General features: G+C 47.4%; 1 protein-coding gene across 2 annotated transcripts in view; it reads right to left on the reverse strand.

Annotated features, from left to right (window-relative positions):
• The window catches only part of DIS3L2 (DIS3 like 3'-5' exoribonuclease 2), a 2,640,663-nt gene that overhangs the window by 797,727 nt on the left and 1,820,047 nt on the right, over nt 1–22,889 (reverse strand). For both annotated transcript variants that reach the window (XM_069617547.1, XM_069617548.1), the window contains one exon: nt 8,263–8,370. In XM_069617547.1, the coding sequence (XP_069473648.1) occupies nt 8,263–8,370 (108 nt within the window). The remainder of the gene's footprint in view (nt 1–8,262; nt 8,371–22,889) is intronic.

Below are 22,889 nucleotides of genomic sequence, written 5' to 3' on the forward strand. Positions count from 1 at the left end.
TTGCTTGCTCTCCTACCCGCTCATCCATTGGTGTGCAATGTGAGAAATCAGAGGGTTTCTCACATACTAGTCATCAGGAATTAGTCATCCAGTTGGACAGGACACATCCATCATTTTTGGATCCAGTTCCTGGGGGTGGACCAGTGTGGGAGGATCACCGGGGTGAGGGATCCTCGGGGAGTAGGGTAGGGGCACCCCGATAGCGAGACACAGTATCCCCTTCCCTTTTTGACCTCTTCCCCATCCCACTATACAGGATTTACTGACTTCCCGAACCCCCCGCCCCTTTTTTTCACTCAACCACGGAGGAGAGGGATTGGAAGGATGAAGATTACTGACTAGAAACATGCTCAAACACGGAAGACAGACTTTCCTTTTTGACCGAAGACTGTCCCAGCAATGAGGCAAGGCAAAGTCAGGCATCCCTTTACTACTATCCACACCTGAACCCAATTACCGCTCCCAGGAAGTATATAAAGTGGAAAACAAAGGCACATTTTGAGCGAGTTGGAGATGCTGGAAGGTGCTGGGAAGCCAGAGAAAGACCAAACGAGCTGGGAGACCTGCACGAAGAGAAAACCACCCGAACTCTGGCCCTGTAGGTTCAGAGGAGACTGCAATGTGGAGAGGAAACTGTGCTTCAGAAGGCAAGATCTGGAGGAGCTGGGGTTGACTGACTGTACCCACAGCAGAACTCTAACCCTGGGCCAGGCAGGCAAACCCAGGTCTCTGAGGGGCAGGAGATGAGACCCTGACCTCATAAACATCCCCTTTTGGCTCCTGCAGCTCCCATAATCATGGAATGCCGTTTTGGGAAGCTGTGAAGTGGAAGCAAAATTATCACAGCCCCGACTGGGAGTCCAAAAACATTTTGAAAACTGAATGTGAGGACACTCGAGTACAGACGAGGGAAGTCTTATCTGTGAACTATAAATCTTGAGGAGAGGGTCCGACCCCTTCGGAGGGAGAACCTAAAAGAGCAAGGCAAATGAAAGCGAGCAAGGCGAACGAGACCGGCAGAGTGGCAAGACCGACCCCAGGAAGGGGACGTCACCCTGGAAGCAGAGCAGCAAGGACCAGGAGACTGATAACAGGCTGTGGTCCAGACAGGTACTTGGTGAAGGTCGTTACAAAATCATTATAGGGGCAGCTTCCTGCGAATGCAGAAGGTCACGGCAGCACCTCCCTCGCATACAACAAAGCTTGAAAGGAGGTGAGCCGCGCCTGACTGAAAACCTTGACGAACAAAGATTCGACACAGAATATCAGATACTGCCAGTGAGTGAGAGGAGAAGGCAGCTTGCATGAATGTATGATGCGATAAGCGTTTGAAGTACTCCGTGAGTTTCGTGGAGCTGGTGAGAGACATTGTAAACATAGTGAAGGATGCAGGTGCTCTGCGTGTGATGAGAAACCGCGAGAGAAGCCTGAAGCATTTTGTGATTAACAAGAGAAGTAAATAAGCCTTACAAGAGGGGACGATTAGTCAAAGTGGGCATACAAAGGAGAAGGCATGAGTTTAAGTATCCATCGTACAGTCGAAAATCTTTGGCAAATGAGAAACAAGGTATCAAGCTAACCTGAGGAAATATTGTGAAAATAAAGTATCTAAAACTACAAATACCAGAAGGCCTCTGGAGAGGAGGCCGAAAAAAGAGTCAAAGTGGTTATACGAGGGTCAAGACAAATCCCTTGCGCAATCGAAGGTCTTTGACAAGTTGAAGCAATTGTGTTAAAAAAAGAAACTGTATTTAAAGGGCAACAGTGAACCCGATGGAGGGATGCCAAAGGAAAGCAAGGAAAAGTAAATCCTGCATGTGTTCAAAGTTGAGCGAACTGTGTTACCTGGGCAGAACTGAATCAGACAGATGGATGCCAAATAAAAGCAAGGGAAATGGAATTCAGTCTTGTGATGAAGATTGATTGAAACAAACAGGTCTACAAAGATAAGTGTGAACCCGACGTAGGGGCCTCTGACAAAAGCAAGAGAACTCACAATTGTGAAGGACATTGCTCTCCAAGCCCTGTCGGCTTGGAACAGATTGCTTCCTGGTGCCTACAGACTCAAGGGGTGCTCAGTCATGCCACTGTTCCGCCTTGTCTTGTGATATAACGTGGGGAAGGGAGTGTACTAGTTCAGCAGTTCTGAACTACCGAAACCCTTTTGGCCATTTCAGTTTGCATTACAGTCTTGTTATACATATCATTGTCCCACACCCTTTTGTTATATAGAGAGTAAGGATTTGGGAATAGGTTTATTAGTATAGGCAATTTTGATTTGACACAACACCACTTGGACGTTTTCTTTATTTTGATGGTTGTAGCTTGCTCCCATCTTAGATTTAGGTTTAGATTAGGCGTTTTTCACACCTATATAAAACACTTGAATTGTACTCCTTGTGTCTGTCATACTTCTGATAACCATGCCTTCCTTACAGAAACCACACTTTTATAGCAAAAAGACGATTCCAGTGGAGTCAGGCGTGAATGCCTGACCCTGCCTATTAGTGGGACAACTTGGGTTCTTACTAGCGTAGGTTGCCCATATTTTCACCATGTTATTCCGATGGTTAAACTTTACTGATCTTAGTTGCCTCTTCCTCATCTCAATATTTGTTGGAAATGGGGAGGGGGAGATGGGGTGAGATTGGAAATATAGAAGAATCGGAAACTAATCTGATCCTGGGTATGCTCACTCCCGACTCTCCAACTTGGAGTTGCTTGAATGTTAAGTCCGTGTTCTACTATTCACACCATTACTTTGAAAATCAATTCACCACATGCTTAAAATCATGAAGATTTTATTAGCTCCTTAAGTGTTTGTGAGGCTTAAGCTTTCCTCATTCATATAGTGCCAATAGCATATATTGCCAATGCATTTCAGACGGTTGTCCGTCTTCTGGGCATTCGAGCACTGTATATTTCGCAAAACAGAGATTAAACGTGTAACATCCAACATCAAAAAATTATCACATGGTTCCCAAAGTAAGCTACAATTCAAAAACGTAAATAGCATTATTCCATGTTCAATCATTAATATTCAGAATATATATAAAAACATACCATGTTGTTTGGTGTCCAAAATTTCCAATCGTGTAAGGAAAAATCCACAAAGATCAGAAAAAATAAATGAAGAATACATCAGCTTTGTGTCTATTCTACAACATACTGTGAATTTACCGACTTTCATGTAATATAAGTACCTGTATTATGATGGGAAATGATTGTGTTCTCCGTGTTAGCCCAACATAAACGCTCAAACTGCTGTAGTCACCATGACAGCCTGTATATTAAACATACTACTGTTACTATAACGTGTTGGTGTATTCTAACTTGAGCGCATAATCAAATAAGTTTCCATTATTTTAGTTCGTTGTACTTGCCTTCCTCGGTCTGCCCGTATCGCAGTGATTCAGTGGTAAGAGCAAACCAGCGTCTGCAGCGAACGCCGGTTTACAAATCTCTTTACTTCTGTTGCTAGGTTACTCGCGCATGCATATCTGTAGCATGCAAAATTACTTTGTTTCTCGTAATGCATCGTGAATAATACAGTGTTTATGTGTTCCTGTGATCTAATGAGGTAACCTTGCATAACGTGGCTATACTGCGTGTATGGATGACATTAAGTTAATCTATAAAAATGAAAATAAAAATGAAAAATAGTTTATGTGCCTATGTTGCTGTTCATTTCTTATGTGTACCCATGCACTATGGGAAATGTAGTCCACAGACTCAGAATATTTTTTTTTAAAATATATACTTCGTGATTCTTCCTAACATCAAAAAAATATATCAAAAAGATATTAATGAGATCGAAATATGTTAAGATAATTATTATGGACCAACCTAAGTCGTATGCAACTCTATAGTTGTAGGCAATGTGGTGGCAGCAGTGCTGACTGCTGCGTCGGGACCCGCCTGGTAATTACCAAACGGGAAAGTTGCCCACATTTTCACAACCTCTCTATCTCTACATGAAGATTATTACAAGAAAAACACATGTTGATATTTAACAGGTGTCCATAAATGTCCAACATTATACATTACCAACTTCATTCCCTTCACAAAAAACATACAAAGTTAATGTCTTCATTGATCCTGCCAGGTGTTAATGAGTCCAATCTGTCAATCCAATAGGTTTCTCGTTGGTTCAGTCTCCTAGTCAAATCCTCATGTTTATCTCTAGGTCTTATTACTTCTACAACCTAAATCCTCATTTGGTTGATCTTATGTGTCATCTTTTCCCAATGTCTTGCTACCGCCGAGTTCTTATTTGTTCGACTACATGATCTATGTTCATTCCAACAAACTCTACCTGCCCTTGTTGATTGTCCAACGTAGTAGACACCACAAGGGCATTTGATGGCATATATGATGTTAATCGTATCACATGTTGCATAATTCCTTAACTTGATCTTCTCGCCTGTCCGGGGATGATTAATCATGTCACCCTTTATGATGAAGCTACAATTACTACAATGTAGACATGGATAAGTTCCTGTTCTCTTCGTCACTGGTGGTGGTCTAGTCTTCACTAATCTATCTCTTAAATGTCTGCTTCTTTGTGAGCAAAAATCGGATTATCTCTAAACAAATGTTCCACTTTTGTGTCATTTCTCAGTATCCGCCAATTCTTCAATATAGTGGCTTTAATGCGACTACTTTGTAATGAGTAACATGATACAAAGACCATTGGAATCTTAGGTTCACCAGTATTCACTTGTGTTTGAATTGCAGTCGGCTGTAATGACAGACGTTCTTTCGCTGTACTGATTTCTTCTTGTTTATAACCTCTTGCTGCAAACTTCCGGCCCATAATCTCAAGTTCTTGGTTGCATGTCTCTGGATCACTCACTATTCGTTCCACTCGCATCATTTGGCTATATGGTAGATTCTGAAGTAGACTAGGCTGATGAAAACTGAGTCGATGTAGAAGATCATTTCGATCTGTTTCTTTGCAATATATATTTGTTTCATATCTCCCTTCCTTCCTTCACATGTATTGCCACATCCAGAAAATGGATGTCTGCTGTGGAGCTCTCATAGGTAAATTGTATCCATGGATCAATCGTATTTATGTATATGAAGAATTGCTGTAATGTTTCTGATGTACCTATCCAAATATCAAAAATGTCATCGATATACCTTGTCCACAGGGCTATGTTGCCCTTCCACTGTGTGTGTGTCAAAATGTGTTCATTCTCAAATTTGTTCATGAAACATTTTGCGTAGGTTTAGGCCATAGTGGCCCCCATAGATGTCCCTGATGTTTGGAGATAGAAGGCATTCTTATACTGGAAGTATGAGTTCTGTGAAATGAATTCAAGTAACACCAAAATAAATTATTTTACTGTTCTCATCTCCTCTTCCTTCATAAGGAACCATTCAATCGCTTCTTGGCCCATATCATGGGGTATAGACGTATAAAGGCTCTTTACATCTATAGTGAACATAATAGAGTTATCCATATCGAGAATTTCCTTCAAGCGATTAAGAAAATGTGTAGTATCTCTAGTGAAAGCAGAAATTTAAGAGATAGATTAGTGAAGACTGGACCACCACTACAACCACCAGTGACGAAGAGAACATGAACTTATCCATGTCTACATTGTAGTAATTGTAGCTTCATCATAAAGGGTGACACGATTAATCATCCCCGGACAGGAGAGAAGATCAAGTTAAGGAATTATGCAACATATGATATGATTAACATCATATATGCCATCAAATGCCCTTGTGGTGTCTACTACGTTGGACAATCAACAAGGGCAGGTAGAGTTCGTTGGAATGAACACAGATCATGCATTTGAATAAATAATAAGAACTCGGCGGTAGAAAGACATTGGGAAAAGATGAAACATAATATCAACCAAATGAGGATTCAGGTTGTAGAAGTAATAAGACCTAGAGATAAACATGAGGATTTGACTAGGAGACTGAACCAACGAGAAACCTATTGGATTGACTGATTGGAGTCATTAACACCAGTCAGGATCAAGGAAGAAATTAACTTTATGTTTTTTGTGAAGGGAATGAAGTTGGTAATGTATAATGTTGGACAGTTATGGACATGTGTTAAATATCAACATGTGGTATCAAGGAAGAAATTAACTTTATGTTTTTTGTGAAGGGAATGAAGTTGGTAATGTATAATGTTGGACATTTATGGACATCTGTTAAATATCAACATGTGTTCTTCTTGTAATAATTTTCATGTAGAGATAGAGAGATTGTGAAAATGTGGGCAACTTTCCCGTTTGGTAATTACCAGGCGCGTCCCCAAGGCAGCAGCCAGCACTGCTGCCACCACATTGCCCACAACTATAGAGTTGCATACGACTTAGGTTGGTCCATAATAATTATCTTAACATATTTCGATCTCATTAATATCTTTTTGATATATTTTTTTGATGTTAGGAAGAATCACGAAGTGTATATTTTAAAAAGAAATATTCTGAGTCTGGACTACATTTCCCATTTTTATTTTTATTTTCATTTTTATAGATTAACTTAATGTCATCCATACACGCAGTATAGCCACGTTATGCAAGGTTACCTCATTAGATCACAGGAACACAAACACGGTATTATTCACGATGCATTACGAGAAACTGAAAGTAATTTTTCATGCTACAGATACGCATGCGCGAGTAACCTAGCAACAGAAGTAAACAGATTTGTAAACCGGCGTTCGCTGCATGCCATGGTTTGCTCTTACTACTGAATCACTGCGACACGGGCAGACCGAGGAAGGCAAGTACAACAAACTAAAATAATGGAAGCCTATTTGATTATGCGCTCGAGTTAGAATACACCTCAGCGCGTTATAGTAACAGTAGTATGTTTAATATACAGGCTGTCAATACAGCAGTTTGAGCGTTTACGTTGGGCTAACACGGAGAACACAATCATTTCCCATCATAATACAGGTACCTATATTACATAAAAGTCGGTAAATTCACAGTTTGTTGTAGACTAGACACGAAGCTGATGTATTCTTCATTTATTTTTTCTGATCTTTGTTTGGGGATTTTTCCTTACAGGATTGGACATTTTGGACACCAAACATGGTATGTTTTTATGTATATTCTGAATATTAATGATTGAACATGGAATAATGCTATTTACGTTTTTGAACTGTAACTTACTTTGGGAACCATGTGATAATTTTTTGATGTTGGATGTTACACGTTTAATCTCTGTTTTGCGAAATATACAGTGCTCGAATGCCCTGAAGACGGACGACAGTCCGAAATGCATTGGCAATATATGCTTTTGGCAGTATATGAATGATGAAAGCTTAAGCCTCACAAACACTTAAGAAGATAATAAAATCTTCATGATTTTAAGCATGTGGTGAATTGATTTTCAAAGTAATGGTGTGAATAGTAGAACACAGACTTAACATTCAAGCAAGGCCAAGTTGGAGAGCCGGGAGTGAGCATACCCACGATCAGATTAGTTTCTGATTCTTCTTTGTTGTCCAAGTATTGAACTTGTGCCAAGGCCTTATGGTATGCCCCAATGCGCACGCATACATAAAATTGAATAAAAGTGAGTAATAATTTGATATTATAAAGCTGTGCCCACTCTTCAAACCTACTACGCGAGATTGGAAATATCCCATATAAAGGCTTGGGGAGACTAGATTGAGGAAAAACCATGTCTCACCATTGGGTATTCTCCTCCCAATCGCTCGTCACCCTCCACTAAGGTGATCCTCCCTTGTTTGTCCATCCAGGGTCAGGATCCAAAAGCCAAGACCCTTCCCTGGCCACATAAATAATAATAATAATAATAATAATAATTTGGCACTTATATAGCGCTACGAACCCTCAGGTATCTGAGCGCTGCTTATTATTACCCACGGTGTGTGGTGCTCATTTATCGACCTCGGAAGGATGAAAGGCTGAGTTTGGCCCCGCCGGGATTCGAACCTGCGTTAGCAGGCTCTGCACGGATGTCAAAGCGAGCGCTCTACTCGCTGTGCCACTTGACTTGACATGAATGGAAGATCCTGAGGAAGTGGGTGGGAGAATACCATCAGGTTTCTCACATGTTTTATTGCAAAGTCTTGCGATACTAGCGCTAGAAAACCTGCAGCCAGATCCAGTGACCCCCAACGCTAATCTCCTACACATCCATTCAACACGCTGCAGGGACTTGTGGTGCTGAACACGAGTCCCCATAATGGGGGGTACACTTCTGACAGTTTCTAAACTTCAAAGAGCAGTACAAAAAATTACAAAATCAGTACAATACCTTCCCTTCTGGAGACAGCTTCCACATCACAGAAAATGTCAGCCTGTCCGTCATGGGATTAAGACTGCACAACTCTTCACAGAGCAACCGGGGCAGCATCGGGATTACCTGTGGAAAGAGAGGAGGCGCATTAGATAGAGGCGCTATTGTAGCACAACACAGCACATATGTCCCTCTTCTATTTATCTATCAAGATAGTTTAACCTGGAACAGAGGCACAAGCAGCAGCTCTTGGTATCCCCAGCAAATAAATAGAAAAGCCTGGGGAAGTAAATTTGATGCCATCTCAAATTCGGTCCAATGCAAAAGTGTAAACGCAATTTTAAATTTCTCTCAAAAAGACGTGCAGGCAACCTTTCTCGCATGTACCTTAACCAATAGGGTTCATAATTAACCATAACTTCTTGCCATTCTATTTGTTTTTAAAGTTTACAGGAGATGAAGCGAGCATTGGTCAGAGTTTATGTGGCAATGTACTTGTTCACCAATCCTTCAAAAGCTCTGCTGATCATTTCCAGATGCAGGGGAGATGTACAGATTAAAGGGCATTACCCAAATTGATAGTTTAGAAATGATTGTATGGTAAATCTGGCCGAATTCGGCCAGTACCATGCAATCATTTGTAAATGATCAGTTTGGGTAATCACTACCAAACATGGTGACTAGGGGTTGCGGGGGTGTCCCCCGCTCCCAATGTTTGGTAGTAATGGCTTTTGGGGGTACCAGGAGTGTCCCCTGCTTCCGGAGGTTTGGAGGCAGGGGACGGGAAAAGAAAGCGGACCCTGCAGCGTTGGATTCAACCCCACAGGGCTAGAAGATGAGCGGACAGCGAAAAGGTAAGTAGGGTTTGGGTGCGGGAGTCTAATGGGGTTGGGGGATCTATGGGGGCAGGTGGTGAATTCTAGTTTGGGCAGATTGGTCTGTAGCAAAATTGGCTTTACGGCCGAATTGACCAGTCAATTCGGCCAAACAATTGTGCCACAGCTAAACCGTATACATCCGATTAAAGCAAACCGTAGCATCCAGCTGCCTACAGAGCCTGTCCGGAAGACACAAAGGAGGTCAGACTTGTTGCTTTATGAATTCCCTGCTCACCTTCTCCAGGCAAAATTCCCTCCCTCTGTGGGTATCTCCCATCTTCCCAGTCAATGGCCTGTGGTGTGCCCCCATTCTACTTCCTCTTCAGCATCAACCTACCCAGGAAATGTAGGTTTTGCAGAGGAGCACGACAGTGGGATGTGCCATGCCTTGCCTTGGGTGGTGTCAAGCCCGGTTCGGGAGACAAGGTGCAACGGCGCATTGCGATGTTCCAAAAGGTTTGTCCTAGGTTTTACATATCATGGCAGAGGGTGTGTAGACAATGGTGAAGGTGCTTCGGGGTATGTAGTGTGAAAGACAGGGAATGTAGGGACATTGGTCCAGGGGGCGCAAGGCAGGAATCAAAATATGGTGTCACCTTTAGGCTTATGTTTCAGTAAAAATATAATTTCAAAAACCCAATAAGGATGCTCTACATATCAAAAGCTAACCTGAATTAGATGGCCAGTGCAAACCAAAATAAACGAGCACCCGTGCACTAAGTCACAAACCTGTGTGCATTGGTAATTTGCGTTACACATTTGGGGCACAAAAATGTATATATGATTTGTTTTCCACCGTAAGAAATCTTACTGCTATTGGTAGTGTTATTTGAAAGTGACGAATATAATTAATTGTTAAGGGAACAAATATATTTTGTGCATTACGATATCTGGAAGCTTGAACTTGTAAACGGAGTTGGGCGAAAGATCTAATTCGCGACACAGGAAAATTGGTGAATACTGGCCAAAATTCTTTTGGCGGTTTATGTGATTTAGAAAATACAATTTAGAATCCCAAAACACCAAATTAGTTTTTTACACCATTTTACTGCATATATATGCGGGGAAGACCCTCTCCCCACCCCATTACCCTGCACATATAGGGTAAAATGAGGCTTTCAAAATTGGATATTTTGGGCTTCTACATTTTTTCATCCTTTATTTTGGTATGCTCCCGATGTTGGCACCTTAGGATGGTATATAAAAACTGTAAGAACAGTAAGACTGAGGTAAACCAATAGAATCTTCATATAGCAGGACTCTGGCTACCATGAATGGGATTTGCTTTGCTTGGTCGCCATCACGTTCGCTAGACTACTGAGTGAGCTCCAGGTGTTAGCAATTAAACCTCCCCATTTGTTTCTTCCAAATGAGAAGGTGACATTCAGAGCGAGTCCTTACTTTCTTCCGAAAGCGGTCTCGGGTTTCCATCACTCTCAAATGATCTACCTTCACCATTCTTTTTCCACTGCCCGATCCTTCCAAGGCAAAGGAAATCATTCTATCAGCTGGACCCAGTGGGGGCTCTTATGCCCTGGAGATGAGGGACGTCAGGAAGGATGGCCAGAGTTTTGTTGGTTGCACTGGTGCATGTGCTGGCAGGGCTGAGATCCTGTCAAGGTGGATCATCCTCTGCATCTCGGAATGCTAGGATGTGGCTGGTAAGCATGTGCCCGAGGATCTCAGAGCTCATTCTACCAGAGGGGTGGCTGCACCCTCTGACCTGCAGAGGAGAGTCCCTTTTCTAGACGTCGGCCAAGCAGCAACATGGGCTTCTCATCACATGTTTGCTTAGCATTACTGCTTGGACTACCTTTTGGGACAGGACACCCATTTCGGCACGGCGGCATGCCATGGTTTTCTGGTCTAGGTGATATCCTTTGCTCTCATATTGCCTCCAGATCCACATACTGCTGTGGGAATCCAGCATGGATGAGAAGTCTGTGGGAGGAAAGAATTAACTAGAACACCACATTGTTTACCTCTCTGATGTATGCTCCTCCCACAGATTCTTTGGTGCCGTCCCTACCTGACCCTCTTGGCAGATCGCCAGTAGACCCTTAGTTTTGTGGACCCTCCATGTCAAAGTGCCTGAGGGAAAAACGGTGGATGATGTCATGGGGAGCCGCCCTGAAGTAAGGTGTGGTGCACAAAGGAGTCGGGCAGAGCTGCGCTGTGCCCCCTGGTGGCGGAAAAGTTTCCAAAAATCAGCTGCGGATAGGATAAAGAGGAGTAATCCGTGGGAGCAAGGAATCCATTACAAAAACATGTAACCCAAAGGCAACTTTTTAAACTTGGGCACTACCAGGATGTTGGTGTCAGATAATCACAAAATGCACCTGAACTTCGGTTTTCAGGTCTGCTGGATAAATGTGTAGGCATTACCAGTCCGCCTTAAAAACAAGAAGGGTCATAAATGCTTAATAAAAAATGTATTAAACAAAAAAAAAAAAGGTTAAACTGCTGTATTTAACTTTGTGTTCTCATTCATTATAAATACTTAGTAAAAAAACATTTTTAGAAAAGGCAGGCAATCCTTAAAGTCTATTCTGGCTTTGATGATTGGCAACCAATGAAGAGTGCTTCTCAGATGCTCCATAGATCAAACAGGTTCATTTTGCGCCAGTTGCAAACAGTAGGTCGATAGTTCTCTGAGGTACCGGCGGCAGGTTAGTATAAACAGGTGTTAGTCAGTGCTCCCACTACTAGGATTATCTTCTTTAAAACATCTAATTAAGCAGGCCAATTAATTTCTGTAGTTGAGAGAAAACTACCCTCACTGCTACCCGAACTTGGAAGACTGAGATCTGATGCCCACTAGATGAATAACCTGAGACATCAGGCCGATAAGAGAAATAAAACTATCCAGGCCAAACCCAACAAACCAAGCATAAATAAGCACCCTAAAGAGGTGATCTCTAAGACCATTGCAAAGAATTTCAACTTGGAGCTCTGAGACATTGCCTTAAGGCTTTTTTTGTCCAGTTTCACCAAATTCCTGGACAATATGCCTGAAGAATTGTCATCAGTTACCAAACCAATTTAGCACCCAGGTTTGATCAAAACCTGAAACGTCTGAAGAAATCAAGCAAAAAAGAGTTGAATCTAAGTGGGTAGACCTTGCCACTCAAAAAACATCCTTATTTCGACTTTTTAAACTGTACAGAATTTTTTTTTGCATCCAAGAATGAAAACTTGGTGTCCTAATATTGAGAGAGCCATTAAGAATTTAAACCTTTCTTTGGTGTGGTAAAGACAGATTTAGGAACGACAAGTCCAGGACTACCCTCAGGCCAGCCTGGTAGTTCTTGGGTAGCTGGAATAGTAACCAAAGCCCCTTTCTGAAAGAGGAACCGGTTCTATCACCTGCATCTCCAAGAGAGAAAGGACCTCCCATAAAAGAGCCGATCTGACGGACAGGAGGAGAGGATGATTGAGGAAAAGGAAGAGGAAGACAGAAGCCTGTGGAGACTACGGATAGGATGCACGGGTTGCTGAAAAGATGCTTCCAGGTGTCGTGCAACAGAGCTAAATGGCCCCCCATAGGCGAGCTGTGTACCCCAATGTCACTTCTTGGCATCAGAGGTGGGGGTGGAGGAGGAGGAGCGGAAAATCCTGCACAACAATGTCCTCTTCTGCTTCCCCCTGTTGTTGCTGGGTGAAATTTCATACCACCGTGCACCGTGGTGTCTGCACCCCTTGAAGCCAGAGAAACCGCAGGGTTTGAACTGTGTCCTACCCTGGGAAGGATTTCTGACCTGGTTTTTGTCAGGATGGGCAAGGATTGGCGGTTTGAGTGGAGGTTTTCTTCTTCATCAATTTGTCATCGAAAAACGACTGAAAAAGGTCCACGCCCTCAAAGGGCAGATCCAGGATCCACTCCTGCACGTAGGATGAGAACTTTGTGGGCGTGCATCCATGCCGTCCTCCTCATCTTGGCCCCCAAGGTACAGCCCTCTGCTGGCTGTGTTAATGTGGGAGACCGAAGACTCCATGAGGTCCTGCGCAGTGGCCCGGACACCCGCCAGACAGGCCTTGAAGGAGGCTTGCTTGTCCAAAGGGATGTCGGGCGGCAGGAATTCCACAAGCTTCCGCCACAGCTTCTGGTTAGCCGCAGCCAATAGGGCGTCCATGTTGGCTTGCCGCAGATGCAGTACTGAGATGGAGTAACATCGCTTTCCCAAGGACTTTAGGACTTTGTCCTCTTTGAGAGCCAACTGCGGGTGGCCCCCGTGGAGGAAGACGATGACGACTAAGGTTTAGAATACGAGGCCACAGCCGCCACAGAGGAATGGGGCTGCAGGTGGGAGGCAGGTAGGATTGGCTCCTTGTCTTGTCAGCCTAAACCTGCTGTCCAACTTCTTGATCAACTGGGCATTGGCCCTGGGCTTCTTCCAGACCCTCTGCATCAACTGCAGAACACCCTTCAGGAGGGGGATGCCAGACCGGATCGTGGCGCATTTCCCCAAGACCTCTGCTAGAAATCCCGACTCCTGGAGGGACTCCTCAGGAGGAGAGACCGCCAAAAACTCAGCAAGGCTCTGGAGGCAGTCATGAAAGGCCTTAACGGAAGCCAGGGCTCATCCTCGTCGTCATCTCCCCCGCACTCCATTTTCAAAGTCAGACAATCCAACAGCTGTTGAGGGGGAGGCGTTGGTGGCACAGTAGGAGATGGAAAGGTTAGTACGACCAGCAGGGCCTGAACCGGTGGAGGGACTGGCATTGGGAGTGCAGGAGGAACGGGAGGAGAACTCGGAGGAGGGGGACAGGGCGGCGTCACCTAGGGCGGATAATCTCCTTCACAATGTCCTTCAGAAGACCCTTTATCTGAGGGAAACGCATCAGGAAGCGCTCAAAGAAGCAGTCCTCACTAGCCGCTGGATCCGTAAGGGCCCTACCCTCCGAGGCAAAGGGGCTCCATTCCTGGTCAAAGCGCTGAAGCGCCTGGTGCGTGTAGCTGTGCAGCTGTGATGGGTGGATGTACCCCTGAGGGAAGGGGGCTGGGATCATCCTGCAAAAGCCCACTCAAAGGACAAAAGCACTGGTAAGCCAAGAACTGGATCCAACATAGCCGCCCAAAGCAGCAGCATCAACCTCAGAGTTCCCTCTGGTAGGTGCTGAGCTGTCAGCCGGACGGCCAGTAGTCGTAACACCCTGGTTCACAACCTCGGAGCGAGCTCCGGTAGGCTGGGATCCCTCGATACCTGTGCCGGTATCTGTGCTGGATATAACAGAGGACAGCCTCTTGGAAGTGGCACTCTATGATCCCCTACCCTCTGGGGTAGGAGAAGAGGACAAGCCTGATCGTCCTTCAGAGGACAGCCTGGCAGGGGCCCTGGGCCCCTAAGCATTGGAGCTGGTAGCCCGGAAGGCCTCGGGTCTGTCCCTGGACCGCCCGTCAGAGCCCCTCGGCCCCTCGGCTTGGGAGCCAGTAGCCTTAGAGGTATCATGCCAGCCAGAACCTGAAACCGAGGAACCCCGATTTATGGGAACCCTGGGGAAGGTGTGTCTGTGCTGTGAAGCAGTGCTGAACAGAGTGTCTAGTCTTGACGAGAAATCCTGGAGACTAAGTCCTTAAGATGGGGAGGAGGAGAAGTGTGGAAGATCTCCCTCTACTGTGACAAACTATTCTTCAATACACTGTGACTGAGAGCGCTGCAGGCCGAACACAAGTCCCCCAAGCACTCAAGACAGAGTGCATGGGGGTCCGAGGCCAGGAATGAGTAGTCGTATGAGGCACATCTCGTGATTCCACCTGTGGCTGACATGCACCGGGGGAGGGGAGGCAAGGCACCAAAGGGAAGTGAAATAGGAATTGAAAAAAACAAAACGGGAAGCAAGTGGAAAGCTAAATATCTGTGCTGGCTACCAGGTCTGACACCGTCTGCATGGAAAAAGGACAGGGCCTCAACAGAGCGATCCGGAGGCCGCGCCTCCACGCACTATAATACATTTCAAGGGAGAGCTACAATTTTCACTGCCAAAGGTTCTGGTACCATCCCATTTTGGGGGTTGCCCGCAAGGGTGGAGGAAAGGGGACAGGACGTGTCAAAGGCAGCACAAGTGAGGAGTACAGAAATGCAGACAGTGTAGTTAAGATGTCAACAATTATTTGCATAAGAAGAACAAGTTACTTTCTTACCTGGTAACGTTCTTTCGATGGGATGGTCCAACGACATATTCCATATCTATGACAGGTAATGTCCACAGCTGTGCTGCTTCGGAAAACCTTTGGCATCTGCGTCCTGCGTCGATGATGTCGAAGTCGATGAAGTCGATGCGCCGTCCCCGAGGACCTCCTCCGACGGCCGACGTCACCCGATGTGATGAGTAGGACGCACGACGCCCATAGCCTCAGTTATATTTTTTTCCCAGAACGTGTGCCACCAGTTTTCTGCCAGTCAGACACACAAGGCCTTGCGGAACGCAAGCTGCAATCGCAAAAGAAATTCTGCAGCGGGGAAGGCAGGGAGGGAGCGATATGGAATACGTCGTTGGACCATCCCATCGAAAGAACGTTACCAGGTAAGAAAGTAACTTGTTCTTTGAGGGGATTGGGTCCTCCGACGTATTCCTTTTCTATGACAGACTCCCAAAGCAGTACCAAGCAAGGAGGTGGGAAAGAATTTAGAAAACAAATTTAGCATGCCCAATCAAATTGCGGAATAGGGAACTGTCTTGCCAAAGGCCAGATCTTGCCCTCTGATGGAATCGAGGGAGTAGTGACGTACAAAGGTATGTACTGAAGCCCAGGTGGCTGCATCACAGATGTGACAAATAGGAACTCCCCTCTGCAGGGCAGTAGACGCAGCCACTCCCCTGGTAGAATGAGCCCGCAAGCCAGCCGGATGGTCCTTACCCGCCAAGCGGTAACACTCGGAGATAGCTAAAATAATCCAACGAGACAGTCTGTTTCGTCACAGCTTGTCCCAAACGCTTTCCAGCGTAAACAATGAAAAGTTGATCGTCCACTCTGACCCGGGACATGCGCGAAATATAAAAGCTCAACGCTCTCCTAGGATCAAGCCTATGGAGCCTCTCCTCTTCCTTACCAGAATGTGGAGGAGGATAGAACGCCAGAAGAACAACCTTCTGGCTCAAATGAAATTCCGAAACCACCTTCGGAAGAAAAGAAGAACGAACTCTAAGGACAACCCTGTCCTGAAACACAGTGAAGGGTGGCTTAACTGTAAGTGCCTGTAACTCACACACTCTGCGAGCGGAAATAACTGCAACCAAAGACACAGTTTTCAGAGTCAACAGGACAAGAATGTAAAGGCTGGAGGCGAAGAGATCCACTTGAGGGGACCCCCAAAGGGCGAAGATCGAGCTCTGCCTGCTCAGAGCGTCCGCCGTCTCGTTGTCGTCTCCAGCCAGATGAACAGCCGAGATCGAAACTTCCTGCTGGATGGCCCAGAATTCGAGCTGCATCGTCTCCCAGCACAGCGGAAGTGACCCTGCCCCACTTTTTGTTGAGGTAGTGCATGGCCACCGTGTTGTCCGTTAGAATCAGGACACTCTTTCCGCGCACAGTCGGTAGAAAAGCCTTCAAGGCTGGCCTGACGGCCCTCAGCTACAACAGATTGATATGGAGTCTGGACTCCGACGGAGACCAACGACCACTGACTGTCAACTCGTTGGCATGAGCTCCCCATCCCGTGAGGGATGCGTCCGTCACGATCGTCACCTCCGGCCAGGGTAGCCAAAATGGGGCCCCCTTCATCAGATTGCCCTCGATGGCCCACCACAGAAGGTCCCGGGCGACCGAGGGCGGCACCTAGACAGGGTCCGACAGCCTGCCAGAGGCCTGAGACCACTGGAGCTTGAGTGCCCACTGCAAAGATCTCATCCGCAGGCGAGCCTCTGGCACCAGAAGAATGCAGGATGCCATGAGGCCGAGCAGTCTCAAGAACTCGGATGCTGGGAGATCCTGGGCAAAATGAAACTTGTGCACCATCTGCTGAATGTGAAGAGCCCTCACCTGAGGAGGAAAACACTGCCCCACGGACGTGTCGAGCACTGCTCCGATGTACTGGAGCCGCTGCGTTGGTATCAAATGGGACTTCTTTAAATTGAGGGAGAAGCCCAGCCTGTGAAGGGAGTGGCAGGTGACGGACAGATGATCCAGGACTTGCTCGGGAGAGCTCCCCCTGATCAACCAATCATCCAGGTAGGGGTAGACGTGAATTCCCCCTTTCCTGAGATGCGCTTCCACCACCACCATGAGCTTGGTGAAAACCCTTGGGCGGAGGTCAATCCGAACGGCAGGACCCGAAACTGAAAGTGCGAGTCGCCAACCGCGAACCTCAGGTACTTCTTGTGCTTGGGATGGATCGGCACATGGAAGTAAGCATCCTTGAGGTTGAGAGACACCAACCAGTCCTGAAGTTGGAGGGCCTAGAGGAATTGAGAAAGAGTCACCATCTTCAACTTGTCCTTCCTGAGGAGTTTGTTCAAACCGCGCAAGTCCATGATGGGTCTCAATCCCCCGTCTTTCTTTGAAATCAAAAAATAAGGGGAATACCATCCCTTGTTCCTCTCCGCTACAGGCAACAGTTCTATGGTGCCTTTCTCCAGCAGGGCTTGAATTTCCTGCGCAAGGAGCGGATCCGGACACTTCAAAGAGGTTCCCTGGTGGATTGTCGTGAGGCCTCTGCCGAAAAGGAAGACAGTAGCCATGGGTTATGATCTCCAGAACCCACACATCCGAAGTAATGGCTTGCCACTCTACAAGATGCTGCGCCAGCCTTCCCCCAACCGGCGAACCATGGAACCTGGCCTCATGACTGAGTGGTAGCGGCTGCGGCGTTGCCTGAGGGTAAAGAGGCAACTGCCTGAGCGGCCTTGGCACCTCGAGTACCTTTATTTCCACCTCTGGCACTCTTACGATGGCCTATTTGACTGCTAGCTCCCCTCGCTTTACTGAAGGACGAGTAATGGCGAAAGGAACCTCCCCTCCATTGCTGTCCCCTAGGACGAAAAGGCGGAGGTTGGCGAACTGCAGCGCCCAACGACTTTGCTGCAGCTTTGGAGATCTGCAACCTCTCAAGGCTCTCGTCATCCTTGCTGCCAAAAAGGTGTTCACCGTCAAAGGGCATGTTGAGGAGCCGGGACTGCACATCAGGAGCGAACCCAGACATCCGCAACCACGCAAACCTGCGCATTACGGTGACCCAATCCGCCAAGTCCAAACCCGACTGAACAGCCTCACACATAGCATCCTTGCCATCCTGAACCATAGCAAGGAAACCATCCCGTTCGTCCCTTTCGGGAATATGTTCAGCCGCTAATGCAACAGTTCCACAGAGTGTGTGTGAAACGAGACAAGGCACATATGGAGTTGGCCGCCTGAAGCGCCATAACCCCAGAAGAAAACACTTTCTTCGCCCAGCCGTCAAAATGTTTGTCGTCCCTATCCGGAGGGATGGTAGGATACGACGCCTGCTTTGCCGGAGCCGTAGCCGCCTGCACCACCAAACTCTCCGGAGTGGGGTGCCTAAACAAGTAGCAGGGGTCGCTACTGGCTGGACGGTATTTTCGCGACAAAGACTTGCCCACTGCTGGGAGACTCTCCGGAGCAGTCCAAGCCGCCACCACCCTTCTCTGCAGAGCCATATGAAAAGGCAAAACTGGGTCAGTGGGGGGACCGAGATCAAGGATGTCCGTGAGATCATCCTGAACGAACTCCCCTGGGGGAGCTGACCAACCCAAGTACTCGGTGACCCAAGACATAAGGCGCCGATATGAAGAATCGGCATGAGTGCCAGGCTCCGGCCTACAAAACTCCACCTCTGGAGAGGTGTCCAGTTCACTGGCATCATGCAGCGACTGTCGCAGATCATCAAACTGGCTATGGCCCGAGATAAGGTCATCTGGAACCGTAACCGGAACCAAGCCCCCATCAGAGCCTTCATCACCCTCTGAAATGTACTCCAGGCGGGGAGAGGAAGACCTCTGTGGACCAAAGCAGTGCCTGACCTTAGCCATAGCCTTTCTAGGGGCAAACCCTGTGCCACGGGGCCCCTCCGACACCACCACCTCGTAAGGCGTTGAGGGCGCCGAACGAGTCGGCGTCAACAGAAAAGGCGTTGACGTCGAGCGAATCTGCGTCGACGTCAGCTGCAGTGCCGCCAGCATCGGCGGCGTCGACACAGGCCTCGAAGCCGGAGCTCCGAGCGTGTCTCTCGACCTAGGCGCCGACGACATCGACGACCCCTCTGAGGCGGATCCTCGAGAGAAATCGTCGACGACCTTGGCGCCACAGGCGTCGACGTCTTCTTCGATGACGTCACAGGATCACGCGGTCTCGAGCGCGTCGAGGACTGGGACCTGGAACGGGCATGGTGAGAACGGCTACCCTTGTCCGAGCGGGACCTCTCCCGCGAGCCTTGCCGACCACCCGAGCCCGAAGGCATACGGGCGGTGTCTCTCGACCGGTGCAGACCGACCCCAATCGGAGGCGCGGACGGACCGGTATCCTGCGATTCAAGAATCGCTAGCATCTGCTTCCCGAAGGAAGCCCATTCCTCCGGTGTCGCTTGCATGGAGGGATAAGCGACCCGCCGACGGGCAGAGTCCTTGGAAGAGGACAGGGAAGGCGACCTATGCCGGCGCTTCCGGGAATGCCTCGAAGAGGCGGAGGAGTGGCGAGACCGACTCCTGGAAGGAGACCCACTGGACTTCCGACAATGACGCGGAGAGTAACCCCTCGATTCATCCGTCGAAAGCCCCGCAGACCTCGACTTCCAGGGCTTAGACACCCGGCCTACCGACAGCTTCTTCTTGCGTTCCCGCAAGGCCTTTGCCGTGAGCGACTGGCAGTCGACACAGTCGTCCGTATCGCGGGCCTCCCCAAGGCACCAGAGGCAGGCGTCGTGCGAGTCCGTGACCGACATCTTGGACCCACAGTCCCCGCAGTTCTTGAAGCCCGGACGCGGGGTTGAAGATGAGAAAGACATTGCCACAAACAGGTCTTCACAACAAATCGAACAGGTTCAACGAACCGAGAATTGAAAACAGCAAACTCCAACGAGTCGAGGCATACCGAGATTCACGAAGCGAACATGTTCGCGGAAAAAACGGAACTGAGGCTATGGGCGTCGTGCGTCCTACTTATCACATCGGGTGACGTCGGCCGCCGGAGGAGGTCCTCGGGGACGGCGCATCGACGCAGGAGCCAAAGATTTTCGGAAGCAGCACAGCTGTGGACATTACCTGTCATAGATATGGAATACGTCGGAGGACCCAATCCCCTTGAATTATTCTTCAATAATGATGTAGGCAACAAAAAGATCTATTACAAAGTTCCTGGCCTGCGCTTGTCCTAGCTCCACTTCAATGGTCAATGGAACAAGTTGCAAGTTTTCAAGGTTCACCAAACTCACTGCTAGTCTGTGGAATGAGTCCTCTGAGGCCACCACTTCACACGCTTGGCACCGTCTAAAAGGTATTTACCAGAAGTTGGAGATGGAGGTGGATTTTTCTCAGGACTGGTCCACTCTCCTAGAGCTTCTATGACCATCTTGAGGAGTTAACAGCTGACTGACCACCTCCCTGCTCTAGGTGTCTGGTCCCTGGGAAACTCCCCTCCTTCTACCCTGGAAGTAGCCACCCTGACCCTCTACGATATCGTGCCATCTTGTACCTCCTACCACCACTGAAGTTTGCCTTACACCAACCTGGTCATCCAGAACCTCCCTGGTGCCTTTGGCTATCAAGTGGCAACTGTGCTCCTCCATCCTCCTTAGGTCTTGCTGCTCCATCTCCCTCTCTAGCGTCAAGTCTACCTCCAAGTTGTTCATGGTATTCCCCTTCCACCTGTTGGAGCACCTCTGTCTGGAGTAACAATTTTCCCTCCAACCGCCAATACTATTTTCTGAGCTCTCCTCTCAAACATCTTGCTAGCCAATCTTCTCTAAACATCTTCCTCTTGCTTGTTCCCGTACACCCCACACTCTGATGAAGCTGACTTTTATAGTTGGGTCTTTCCTCCATTTGAGTGGTGCCTAGGGGCATTGATTGCACCTTTGCAACATGGGCTTGGTTGGTATGAGTTTGGGCCATCCATTCCCCATTGGTCAGGTGGGCTGAAAGTGGGTTGGCTTGGGCTCATATAAAGGCTTGCCTCTATCTTGGGTTTTAAAACTGCCCTAGACATACGTCTAGTCTCTATAATGGTGGCAACAGTAAAGACAGACAAGTGATCACAGTTCAAGGGTGTTTATTGAACTTTATAATGGGTGAGATAAATGCCTAATCTAAACCTAAATCTAAGATGGGAGCAAGCTACGACAATCAAATATGGCAGTCCTAGTGGCGTCTTGTCAAATAAAAAGGGCCTATGCTAAATGATAAGTCAGGATGGTATGGCTGGGTCTCCCTTCCCCACGTTTTAAGCACGGAACAAAGCGGGCCTCTCCAGCACAAGGTTCACTATTCCATTCAACGATTTCAGGACCTTCAGGGTCCAAGTTTCTTGCCTTAGAAGGCCTGCTGGACCAAAATAACAAACAAAAGTTCCTTCACTGATCTTGCACCGTGGGCGATTGCTCTTCACCCCTTGGATCTCCCTCTGCCGGGCTCAGATCCTTCTTGCAACTTGGGCCTCCCTCTGTCTGGTTCACTACAGCCTTTCACTCTTAACATAATCTGCTTGGGTGTCTCAGATCTCACTCCGATTTGCAGACATCACTCAACCGGGTTCACATTTGCCAATTTCACAGCTCAATTTATTTTATCAAATTCAGGATTTATTCTTAGCTTTTCCCTTGGCTTCCCTCTGGTTCACTTAACCATCGTTAACACAGTTCATGAGTTTTTAAACACAGTTCATGTTTTACTATGTAATTTCAGAAAGTGCGGTTCCTTTTCCCTAGCTTTCTTTCAGCAATGGGTCAGAGACGTTTGATTGTACAGGGGATTTTATGTGACCTCTGTAGGACCACTCCAACTCTCACGCCGCCCTCTGCTGGCTCCTTCTGGGACTTGTAGTTACAGCACAAAACAAAGGGGCCAGCCAGAGTCCTCTGAATGAGCACTCCTGCGGGGCCTGACCACTCTGAAGCTGGCTCTTTTCTCGGTTTTCTCAAAAGTTCAAAACCCAAGTTCTTTGATCATATACAATGTTGCCACTTTCAACCTTGGTTTCAACACAGTTCAGTTTGCTATCCACTTTCTCCGACTCACCGGCTGTGTTGAACCCACTGGTCTGTTTCGCCTCTAGAGTCAAGGATGGTACAACAGTAGCCAGCATGCCTTCCCGCCTGTGTTACTCGTGCGGGAGGCCCCCATGCACTGTTGACAACTGTCACACCACACACCAGCTGTACTCCCCCAGTCTTGTAGTTCCTTTATCGGAGGCTTTGTGGTTCTGTGTTGGCAAGGACAACTCCCTCCTCCTCGTCCTTTCAGGTCTCACGCTTTTCTCCTCCTCTTGAACTGCCGGTCTGGAATATCTGTCCCCTCGTGTGATCGGCCTTGCTCTTTGTGTTCTCTCGTGCTCTGTCTTTTATCCCTGTGGGGAAGCTAAGGGGCTGTCAAGTGGGTGTGTGTGTGTCGTTCTGGTCAGTTGCCCGACTCTGCTTGACCCTTGTGTTGGGACATGTCAGGTAAACGGATCTGGTGTTAGTCTGTTGTCTTTCTCTGTGTAATACAGTGTTTGTGTCGGAATAGGGGGAGGAGGTAGAGCTTCTCGATGTCCTATGGGGTACGATGGAGAAAATGTGGTACAGGTAATGGGGTACTGCGTATCGCCCGTCGGTGTCCCAC

This window comes from Ambystoma mexicanum, chromosome 10 (assembly GCF_040938575.1).
Source record: "Ambystoma mexicanum isolate Mex_15411 chromosome 10, UKY_AmexF1_1, whole genome shotgun sequence".
Lineage (NCBI taxonomy): Eukaryota > Metazoa > Chordata > Amphibia > Caudata > Ambystomatidae > Ambystoma > Ambystoma mexicanum.